Source organism: Orbicella faveolata, unplaced genomic scaffold, assembly GCF_042242905.1.
Source record: "Orbicella faveolata isolate gen_17 unplaced genomic scaffold, um_ofav_v1 contig_46, whole genome shotgun sequence".
NCBI lineage: Eukaryota > Metazoa > Cnidaria > Anthozoa > Scleractinia > Merulinidae > Orbicella > Orbicella faveolata.
The window spans coordinates 27,370,001-27,382,158 of record NW_028301576.1 but is presented as its reverse complement, the minus strand read 5'-3'; the positions used below and the strand labels follow the sequence as shown (position 1 = coordinate 27,382,158).

The 12,158-nt window shown below is 38.7% G+C and overlaps 2 protein-coding genes across 2 annotated transcripts; both read right to left on the bottom strand.

Moving 5' to 3' along the window:
- Positions 1 to 4,630: 4,630 nt before the first annotated feature.
- LOC149099335 (uncharacterized) lies at positions 4,631 to 7,697 on the bottom strand (the record flags this gene model as incomplete). The annotated part of the gene is made up of 2 exons (XM_089276804.1): positions 4,631 to 5,718; positions 7,548 to 7,697. Coding segments are annotated over 2 exons (1,218 nt in total), but the record flags the coding sequence as incomplete, so codon positions are not given.
- LOC149099334 (uncharacterized) lies at positions 7,693 to 8,805 on the bottom strand. The gene has a single exon (XM_089278426.1). It carries the CDS (start codon positions 8,672 to 8,674, stop codon positions 7,730 to 7,732), a length of 945 nt encoding a protein of 314 aa, XP_089134552.1. The 5' UTR covers positions 8,675 to 8,805; the 3' UTR covers positions 7,693 to 7,729.
- Between the last annotated feature and the right edge of the window lie 3,353 nt (positions 8,806 to 12,158).

Genomic DNA, 12,158 nt, shown 5'->3' with positions numbered 1-12,158 from the left:
AGTCAAGGATCCTTTACCAAAAAAAAATAGGACACCTTAGAATAATCGCAGTCTTGTAAAGCATAAATACCTGACTGTTTTTTTATATTTTTGTTTTTTTATATTTTTTTGTTATTTATTTGGTGAAGGATCGTTGACTTTTGTTTTGGTGACGAGACATTTCATTTTTTTCCCTCTCAAAAGCACACAGCTCACCTGAAACATTTATAGATTCATCGCTTGGCATGTCTAAAACGAAACAGAATGAAATTAATGGTTTAGACTGGAACATTTTTAAATATGGAAAGTGTATTTTTCGTATGTATTTTTTACAGGACGGGAGATTTTTTAGCAGTGAAAAAGGAGGTGTTACTCCACATATAAGGTGACAGGAGACACCGTGCATTCCCCAGTAAGAGACACTCAACATCCATTATTTTTGCCAGGCTGCTGGTCACGATAGGGCTGTCCAGTCATATTTCAACCCTTCTCGTCTGTGCCAATTTCATTTCAAGTTGTTCGATCGTTTTCCTAGCAGAAAGAAGTTCTCACTGACTTCTTTCTCTCTCTTCGAGGACTCTCTTTCATTGTCCCAATCTTCTTGTACTCCTGGCGAATTCTCACCTCCCTCTCCCGCATTTTCGTTTTGAGTAATGTGATTTCTTGAGACAGCTTTCGACAGTCTTCATGTGCTGTTTTGGAAGTTGTCACTGGCCCCATTTATTCCAGAACACAAAGTAGAATAATTGGCTGACGTGTACAGGGTCCCTGCCCTTGCCAAAACTCTTGTCAACTCCGCCTCGTGGATTTGCATGGCTGGACCTCCCTATCTGGCATTGCGCTGGTTAACACTGGGTCTTATCCATTTGTGGACCTTTAAAAAATATAAGATCAAATGTAAACATCAGTCAGTCATTATTGAATTAAGCCATTGTCATGCTTTTTTACTGTAAATTAACGCTCGTGTTACTAAAGGTATTTTACAAATTTGCTTTAAGGGTAATTTGCTATAAGGTAAACAATGCCAACCTTCTTGTCTAACAATTTTTATTTTTTCGTTCAGAAAACCTTAGATGTGGTTTAATTTATTTTGATTCTTTATGGGAAAAACATTGCCACCCTGCCCCCTCCACCCCCCTTCCGCAATTCAAAAAGATTTTTTGTCTCTTCTTCACATTCAAACGTGAGTACTGCACACAGAATACACACACGATTCTGAAGAAAATACTGTGAATATAGGAATACAGTGGAACCCAGCCTTCAACTTCCTTGTGTGTGATTTTGTGAGCAGGGTTTCGTTGAGTAAGGAAATTCAATTCTACATGATTTTTTCAGTGCCTCTTGGGCATTTGTTTTCCCCACTGCAGATATGAGGTCTGAAAAGAGTTGTTCCAGGGTGGCCATGACTTTGGTTGTCGTGTTGTACTGGGACACAACATATGGCACCAGCTTTTCAGTGACATGTTTGTCGAATTCCTCCAGTGTCATTATCATTGGGTTAACATTATTAATAAGTTACAATGAAAATTTGTATAGCATTAATTTCAATTGATTTAATTACACGGTGACTTTGGCTGGGTTGATACAGTGAACTGAAAAAATTAAGCTCATTCACAGACAAAAGTTGCACAGAGGAAGAGGCATGCTATGGTGTAATTGCTGTGGTGACTGCATGTTTTTCAAACTTGCAAATTCTTTTCGAAGATTAGTGCAATACAAGTGCCTAATATAATTACAAATAAGTCCCAAAAACAATTTGGGTTTGACATGAGGGTCTAATTTTTCGTGGAATTTATTTTGTCAGCCTGCCTCTTCCAAAATATGTTGAGCTTAGAGAGAATGTTAAATGAAACTTCTGTTAAGAAATGATGAATTAGGAAGGGGGGCTAGGATAGGGATAAATGAAGAATGATCTATTTTAGTATTTCTTCCGGGCTTTCTTATGAAAAAAATCGGGCAAAGTTAGCCTATTTCGTAGGAGCATACCAACAATTTTGAGACAGATGCTACTTTTAGAGCTGAAAGCTATTAAAACAAAGTATCTTATAATTAACTATCTACCAGATTTCACTCACCTCCTAGGCAAAGTAGCAATAGCGGCTATGAATGCTTGGCAGCCCACTTGGGAGGCCAACAAGCTTTTCACAGAAGAAAGAAACATGCTGCCGAAGGTCTTCATCACGCAGATCTCTCCCCATCCTTATGACTGATGGAAGACAAGACGTGTTTGCTCTGTTGAATAATTCCCTCTTCTCTCTCATGAAGGTTATTGATTTGGTTATAAATTTTTCAAATAGAATCGGCATTGTGCGCTCAAAGGATCTTTAAAACAGAGGCACAGATCGCTAATTAATCACTCAGGGATGGACTGTAAATATGGCCTCTGTATGTTCAACATTGTTCAAGTTGAGTGTAGAAATGCGAAAAAAAAGCAAAAAGCAGCAAAAAGTAAGATCTATTGTTCACAAGAATCCTAACCGAAAGTTTGATACAGTAATATCTTTCACCACAGTTAAAATATATGAAATTTCATATAATCACTTCCCCATCGTAACTAACTCACACAAGATGTTCTATCACAAGTACTCTCTATTGTACGATAAAGATAAAGATGCATCCTTATGCATGAACATATATGTTATATACATGTATAGTAACATCAATCATTTATATTAGGACTACAATTAAATAAAACTACTAGACTCCATCATAAAGAAACACAAAAATAGAATGTGTTAATCTGTCTCTGTTAATAAAAATAGAAATCTTGCAATCTTTATTTGAAGTATAAGCTATCCTAACTGTTCATACCTGTTGAATTTTTATTCAATTCTTAAAAATGGTTGTTATCATGCTGTACTTCTACTACATGTGTTTCCTGTTGCTGTAAAGATCATGTTATTTATAACTCAGCAAAAAAATTGTAATCTACATTTATAGGAGACTGTTGGCTACAATGTCTCCTCTTAGCTTTTATACGCTAAATCAGGGTAGTCAGTGTTTCAGTGGACTGAGAAAGAAACTGTTCCTAATAAAAGCAGTGTGTATCTTGATTTTTTTTGTGCTCTGTCAAAATCTACTTCAAATATGTTATAAATAGTTATTTATTATAAAATGATTTTACCAGAGAACGATTTTAGCCACCCAAAGGGTGTCAATAAGCAACCATATTTGGACATCAGAACCTATGCATCACATTTGACCAGAAGATGTTTATTTTCCTGTTTTTCAATGCAGTACCAAGAACTCTACAATGATTAATTCCTCTTCTCTTTTCATTCAACAACCTTGTCTACATTCATCCAGTAGACCATTGCCGAGTTGCCTTTTGCCTCTGTGTCAAGTCTAAGTGCAAAACCATTCATATAACTTCCCCCTACAGGTTCATTTTCATGCAAATCAAACTCATTTTCATATGAAAGGTTTCGCCTGAAGACTTGTTTTGGAACAGAGGCACAACGAAACATTCATCCATGAGCTGGCTCACAGGAGCCTTTGATTTCCTTTCTTGGTGAAAGATGTACTTCTTAGGTACATTTGTGAAATAGGGGACAGGTTCAAACAGGCTATTGGAGTGCTGCCGGAAATAAAAAGTCACCTTGGTGCAAAGTTGGCAAGTGGGTACATTTTTCCATTTGTAATTGTGACCTCAGTTAACTTTATTGATATGCGGCATTTGCCCTTGCTCCTAATCATAGGGTTACATACAGCATTTTCTTTGTGAAAACTGCAAACTATGATGAGCTCTCCCCAAAACAAATTTAAAAAAAACGGAAATTGACCTTCAATATCTCATTTTTCTTTCATTGATCTGAAAATATGTCAATTTACATGACGTCAGTTGACCTGTTTGATATGTCATGCAATGTGCTATTAAACAAGCATACTTACCGATGACAAAAAAACCTTTTAATAATGAAATGCAGACAGCGACCCGGCCAAAAGCATTAGAAATTGCATGAAGTTTGGTCCCATAAAGTCACGGGCATATTCCATGAATGTAGACCACTCAAAGCATTCTAGGGGTATTGAAAATGGCACCGGTGCTACTTTTGTGTAACCCCTTAGTAGGCTATTCTTGCTTGATGAGAACAGTCTTTGTAAGTAGGGTGTCATCAAGATATATGTCTGTTCCTCCACCGGGATAAGCACTCCATGTCTATCCAACTACAAAACAAAAATAATGTGCCATGAAACCTTCAACATTTGGTTAAAGATAAGAAATTTGAATGGTAGTAATGGCACATTTTGGTCATGGGTGACATTTTGAGTTTTGACGTTAATTCACGAAAATTTTAAAATTAAACGAGACTTACCTGTAAGGTGAAGTTTGATTGGAATTCTATGAGTCATTGGTCAGGAGCTAGGGAGTCATGTGAGATAGAGCGCAGGAACTTGAGCATTCAGTCTTTAAATCCTGTGAGTGGACACATAATTTCTCACTAGTTTAGGGTGGGCTGAAAAAATATATGCCCAATGTTGTGTAAGAATAGGGTGGGTACGTGACTCCCTAGCTCCTGACCAATGACTCATAGAATTCCAATCAAACTTCACCTTACAGGTATGTCTCGTTTAATTTTAAAATTCTATTTCGTCATTGGTCTAAGTCACTAGTGAGTCACGTGAGACTTTAAAGCAATGTGGCCATGAACAGGTAAACAGAAGACCATTTTATTGCTTACTGGAACAGTCATGCATGGAGACAAGTTCGTCCCCAAAATTGACAACTGCTTGAACTGGCTTGTCATAGAACTTTCTAAAAGTGCTTTCTCTGGACCATCCAGCTGCATCCATGATAGTATTAATAGAAACATTATTTGAGCATGCAGCTGAAGTGGCAGCAGCCCGGGTACTATGAGCAGAAAAAACCTTTGTGTTTACTCCAGCCTTTTCTAAAACATTCTTAATCCAGCGACTAACAGTGTCACGACTTACTGGTTTAAAGGGTTTAGTATAACTTAACCACAGAGGGTCATGACCAGTTCTAATTGGTTCTGTAAGTTTTACATACTGCCTAAGGCAAGTCACAACACATAGACGTTCGTCTACTGGGTACGATTTAAACTCCAAGTGTCCTTGATGCCTGCCAGGTTTGGATGTCTTCAAAAGTTTAGCAATCTCAAAGTGAACAGTATCATTTGTAATCCTCATGCCACTAACTGTAAGTGCATGAACAGTTTGGCATCGCTGGCCAAATAACAATGCAACTAACAAAACAGTTTTATGTGTGATGTCTTTAAGGCTTAATTCCTCAAGTGGAGGCAGTGTCTTTAAATAGTCTAAAACAACAGAAACATCCCATATGTCCTTGTAACGTGGAAGGGAAGGCCTTGACTCAAAAACATCATTAAGGAACCGGGAAACCAAAGGGTGATTTCCAAAGGAGCCACCATCTGGAAGGAAGATAACTGTGGATAAAGCACTTCTGGCTGTGTTAATACCACTATACGATAGGCCATTTTCATACTGCTGATAAAGAAGTTCCAGACCATTCTCTATAGAAGCTGAAAGGGGATTAATACCCCTTGAACGACAGAACTCTTGCCATCGCTGGTGGTAAGTCTGGTACTGCTTTTGTGTACCCGTTCGCCAGGATTGCATGATGATCTTTGCAGCCCCAGCCGAAATTCCTCTGCTTGTAAGGAGATCCCTGACAAGTGGCAGACCAGTAGTTGAAGTTTCTTGTGTAGTGGGTGCAGCAGGTGGGGATGTGCTGGTAGGTACAGTGTGTCTTCCTTCCTAGGTAGCATGAGAGGAAAATCAATGAGCATATTCATTAAATATGGCCACCAAGTCTGAGTTGGCCAGTGTGGAACTACTAGTAAGCCTGTGGCTTCCTCGTCAGAAATCTTTTGTAATACCCGCTGTATGACACTAAATGGGGGGAATGCATAAAAGGTATACCCCTTCCAGGAGATGTGAAAGGCATTGATGGCATGGGCCTCTGGGTCAGGCTGGTATGCAACATAGGGCTTTAACCGGAAATTCAATCTAGAGGCAAACAAATCCACATTACGCCTAACTTTTTAGTAGCAGCATCAAAAATTGGCTTCTGTAAAGTCCATTCTGTTTCTTTCCAGGGCAGCCATGACTCTCTATCTGCCTCAGTATTTTGTTTTCCAGGAATATGTGCAACTGATAGCCAAACACTATGGTCTATGCACCACAACCAGATTTGGTGTGAAAGTTGATTGTTTACTCGAGAATGGCATGTGCCCATTTGGTTAATGGTAGTAACTGCAGTAGTGTTCTCAACCAGGAGTTTCACATGTTTACCCTGGACTACACTTGAGAAAGATTTCAAGGCAAGGGAAACAGCAAGCATTTCCAAATAATTGTCATGCTGTGCTTCTTCTGGAGACCAATTCCCTCCAGAGGTGACTGTATCAATACAGCACCCCCATCCAATCAGAGAAGCATCTGTTGTCATAGTAACCTGGGGGTCTCCATGGTTGATAAGGTTATAGGCTGTGGGCAGTGCAGTGACCCACCATTTTAGGTCAATTATGGCTTCCTGGGATAAGTTCGTGTTCTTATCAAAATTCCCTCTGTGTAGTTTTAGAGCTCGCATTTTGTCCATTTCAAGGAACCTATGGTGTAATGGGCCATACATCACCCCTGGAAAACTAGAGGTCATAAGCGCAAGTACTTGAGCCACATCCCTTATAGAAGGGGAGACAGTAGCGAGCAGATTTTCACATGCATCTTTTAATTTTAGAGCTCTGTCTGGAGTCAGTGAAACCTGCATCAAAATAGAGTTGAGAACAAAACCAAGGAAAGTTATAATTTGTGTCGGAAGTAGGACAGACTTTTCAGGGTGAGTTACAAACCCTACTTTGTCAAGCAAACTGGTTGTATCAATGACATTTTTGGTACATTGGCAGAGATTATCTGCTGTCAACCAGGAGTCATCTATATATGCAACTGAAATGTGCCCCTGTTGTCTCAAAAGTGAAAAAACCGGCTTCAGCAGCTTTGTGAACTTCCTAGGGCAAAGTGCTAATCCATTTGGAAAACACACAAATTGGTACAAGGCTCCTTTCCATTCAAACTTAAGAAATTTTTGATGGTCCTTACATATTGGCACTGAGTAATAGGCATCTTTCAGGTCTATGGATGCCATGTAGCACCTCAGCTTCATTAGCCTGATGGCAGACCAGATGTTGTCCATTTTAAAATGATAGTGAGTTACATTTGCATTAAAACATTTCAAGTTTAAAATCATTCGAAAAGAGCCATCCTTTTTGGGTCTGGTAAAGATAGGTGATATAAATTCCCGTCTCGTGTTGGCAAGGTTGAATAACTCCCTTCTTGAGGAGCTAGGTAATTTCCAAATCAACCGATTCTGTTTGTATTTCTGATAACTTAGGTTGCATAAAGGGTTTGACCTGCACTGGCAGAGAATCAAATTCAATATATTGACCAGTAACAGTCTCTAAAACTTCAGGATCAGAAGTCAGCTCTTGCCATATGTGGGAATAAGCGGCTAAACTGCCTGCTTTGAATGTTTGTATTCTCCCCTGAAAATACTTTAAAAGTGATGGTAAAATAGCTTTAAATTCGCTTACCGGGGTGGTGCTAAGAGTCGCAATAATGTTACTGGTTACTTCCGGGCCATTTGGCCGGTCTGTTTCTTCCAGTGGTGTTGATATGGAGTCGACTTCTTGTACGACTGGTTGCCCGGAGGCGTTTTGCCTAAAAAAGGCTTCCACTGCTGGTTATTACCTGGCGTGTGTGATTTGCCATAGGATCACCTATTGGGGGAGTTAGAGGGGCTTGCCGTGCTACTGATCTTGTTTGAAGCACGGATGTGATTAAGTTGCGTTTGCAGTTCATCGCCAAACAAAAAATTTGTAATAGGCACGTGTGAAGCACACAGTGTGGCATAATCTTTGTGCAGTGTTGGGCGAATGGCTTCACGCCTCCTTTGGGATATTTCGAAGCTGATATGCCCAAGAAGTGCTAATGCATCGGCATTCATTCGGACCATATTGTCAACATCAACTTTACCGTCCTCGGCACAAGCCTTCAACAACATATCGGTGGTTTGTGCGGTTATATTACCGACCTTCGTAAGTGTGGTTTGCAAGTTTGACAACTTCAGGTCCTTGCCCCTCGTGTGCCGATCGAGGGGCCCCCAGATTTCAGGGTTTACCTTCGGATTGATTAGCCGATCACAGTTTATCGGTCGAAGGTATTTATCCGATTTTTCCTTGAGGTTTGTCTCGTCAAGGTTAGTAAGCCACCTCAAGTTTACGATCTTGGCAAGTTTCTCAGACACTTTTGGGGCAGTTTTCTCCGTGTTGGTGAGAGACTGCGTGATGTCATCAAGTAAAGAATCGCTTTCATCATCTGCACTGGTTTCGCACATGGAGCCGTTGCTCTTGTCGGCGACAACTTTAGGTCGTTTGTTAGCAGCCAAAAGTGCGTCTGCATCTGATTCCTCTGTGTCAGAGTTATCCCCTGTTGACGGGGATTTTCGTTTAGTGGCAGGTTCTGCCGTTGTGGGGGTCTGAGTTTCCCCTTTCTCTTTCAATGATCTGAGCGATGCGCCCATTTCGGTCATGTTCTTATTCAACGACTGGAGGGCCGCAAGTATAGCGTCATTGGCACTAAAAGACCCTCCAGAAAAGCCGTCAGATTCCTCACTCAGCAATGCTTCCTCATGCATCGAAGAAGGATCGTTTTTATCCATTTTCTGATGAATTTTCGAAGGATAATTCAATCATATGACTGACTGCTCAAAGGTCAACGCTCGAACTGAATGCTCAGGTTCCCGCGCTCTATCTCACGTGACTCACTAGTGACTTAGACCAATGACGAAATAGAATTGACGCTCATTGTTTGTTTTTTCTTTTTGGAATTAATGCCACTTAAAAAAATCTCTGTTGACCGGCATGCATTGCATGCGTCTTTGGAGGTTTCATGGAAATTTGTTGTTCTCGATCATCTCTCTCTTCAATCCTTTATAATCCAAGGCATCCATCTGGGTTGTTCTACATTTATGGCCTTTAAAGACAAGATTCATTATCACCTTAACTTTGAGGAGATCATTTGGTCCTAAATTGTTAGTTTTTCACATATTTGAGAAGCTACAATGTGATTTGGGCCATGGTGACAGCGAAGAATTTTTGTTTTTTTCTCAATATTATTCTTTTTGTTGTCTGCCATCTGCTGTCCACCATCTGCAGCCATGTTTTACAAAGTCCCTTGATAAAGTCAGTTTACTAAATTCAAGGACATGTTTAGGTAACATTGCCAAGGAAATAAATTGTGTGCTACTCAAAAATGTGAAGTGAAAGTGATTTAAAATACTAAATTTTCGCAAAATGGTGTTATTTAAGTCTTGCGAGATATGCGCACTTCAAAATCGCGAAATAAATGTGCTGCAAAAGTTTAATGTAATAACGTAAGCCAAATGGTAACTAAAGCGAACATCTTACATCAGTTTTCCCCCTAAATTGTAATTTAGGCCAAAAATTTATCAAATCCTTCGGATTTTTCCAATGCTTTTCTCCAGCGACAGAATCAAAACAAAAACAAACACTCGCAAAGCATTCCGGTCGACAGAGGGTCTTAAAAAAATAAGGTATACCTTCATAGGTCATATTTTGTAAGAAAATTTCTAGTTGCGGGAGAAATAAAATTTCTAACTGTTAAAAGTTCGCAAGATTTCGCAAAAAAAAGTAAATGATAAATAGCTAAAGATGTTAATCAATAAATATTCCAGATTTGTTTACTTTGTGGAGGGACAGTTGTGTGACAGTGAACTTGACCCCACCCTCAGAGATATTGCCAACATCCAGAAAACTCTGTGGCAAAGGTCTAAAGCGGTAGTTGCATAAATTGCTGCTAAAAAATGTTTTGCTTCAGAATGTAGTTCGGCCAATTTTTTCTTTCCTGTTTTGGAATCGTTTCTCTTGGACCCCTATTTTCCCATTACGGCAAATTAATTTCACCATGACTTGACGTATTTTTAGTGAGGAGCCCTTAAGGGTGCAGAACATGTGTTTCATTTATCGGGGACCGTGTTGACAGTTGTTGTGATGAGGTGCAGCAAGCCTTGAATGCTTTCGGAATAGAAAACGCAGGCTTTATTTTTGGGAGAATTTCCTTGCTTCAAGCGAATTAAAAAAGGGATGTACATTTGACAAATTTTTAATGAAACTTGGCCAAAATGTTCCTTGTTTGTGAATGCACCAAAATGTGTGGGACTTTTTTGGTATTTTAAACGTAGTTTAATGGTCTTGTGTAGGTTCCATAATAAGCGACGCTCATACAAACGATATTATAATAGTCACCCAAAAAGGCATGGTACGATCAAAAAGAACTACTATGCCAGCAGAAGTTCCTGGATCGCAAGATCACAAACTGAAAAGACCACCGACCAAATTCAACATCTATGGAATGAGTGACACATCACGCAAAGTAAACAGCCCAATTTTCAGTGTTCCTTCCAAAATATAAGTTTGCTTTTTCTCTGAAGGCATTTATGTGTTTGATATCTGGGGGACTACATGCTATAGCAAGTTAGTTATGAAACAACGGTCAGGCATAAATTGGTATAATTGTTCATAATATCCAACATCTCTCTGATATCATAATTTGGTACTTTCATACTTTATAGGTATATAATTTTAGTACTACAGGGTGTACATGACTTACTAAATCCATTTTTATATTCAATTTATCTAATCTAATATTATGAGTCTACTGAAGTGGAAAGAACTTGCAAAAAGAACAATGGAATTAGGAAATAAAATTAATTATGTCCATGATATGATAACAAAACATGATCTTGGTCAACAGACAAGCCAGAAGTCTTTCAAAAAGTATTTGAACCAATTACAGCTAAATTAGATGATGTTATTGTCAGTAATTTGAAAATACATCCAAGAGAAAGACGTCAACCTAAAAAGGGAGAAGTACCAAATTACTGTCTTGATATTGGAGATGATGTTGAATACATGAATCTGGGTGATTTATTTGATCAACTTGTTTTACCAGAAAACACCAAACAAACAGTGCCAAAACCACCCACATATGACGAATCGTTGAAAGATGTTGAATTCAGACGCAATCAATTAAAAGCTCTAAAAGGTAATATAACAAAACAGTCAAAAAGTGGAAAAATATCTCAAACCGAAAGCCAAATGAATTATAAAAGAATGGACAATGCTAATGCTGTGTTGGGTCAATGTATAAATTATTACAAAACTAAAGTCAAAACGATGAAAGGATCTGGAGTTTGAAAACAGAAAGGTGGTAATGTTATGTTTTTCAATGATCCCAAGAAACTTGTTAAAAAATAGGTCTGCAATGCGTACATGTGTTTAATGTGTTTTCGGCTAACTGGAGCCATAATCAGAGACGGACACTTTAAAGGGAGGGCCGTCCATGGAGTAGTGGAACAAATTATAAGTTTTAAGCAGGAAATATTATTGACAGAAGTTTACCGACAAATGTCAAATTAACTTGTACGTGAAGTATCAAGATGGTTTCCTGGAATTACTAAGCCTACTACATAAAAGTCTGTAACTGAGAAAGTTAGCCCCAAGTCGACGACTTAATGGCCTTGAATTACATGTGCAAAAATTTGGTAGCGATAGGTTAAATACAGTTGTTCTGAGAGCTTCATACATTTTGCCTATGTTGAGGCAATTTTCTTGGCAAAAATCTAGTAAAACAGGGGGGTGACCTACCTTCCCCCTGAAAGATCCAAAACCGAAACCAATGTGTCTTCCTGAGTTTTGGGGTAGACCCTTTATACTGGCTAAGTTTCATTGAAATCGGTGAGATGGCATGTAGGAGATCTGCCTGGTGCACTCATGGACACACTCTTAATTCCTCCTTACCCACCTAGAGTTACTTTTGCATACTCCATCAAACAAAATCATGGTAATATGAAGTTCTTTAATCACTGATTGTTGTTTACAAAAGAAAAGTACAAATGCTAACGATCTTACCACATTCGTTGCATAATTTTGGAAACTTCTGTACATTACCAGAACAATAAAACAAAAACTATTTAATACAAGCGTAAAATGAATTTATGTGCAATTTTGTAGCTAAAGGGAAGCTCTCAATATGGTTTTCCATAAGGTGTGAAATGAATCATTTTAACCACTATAAGTGAAACAAAAATGTTAAGTTACAAAAGTGAAAGTATCAAGATCTCT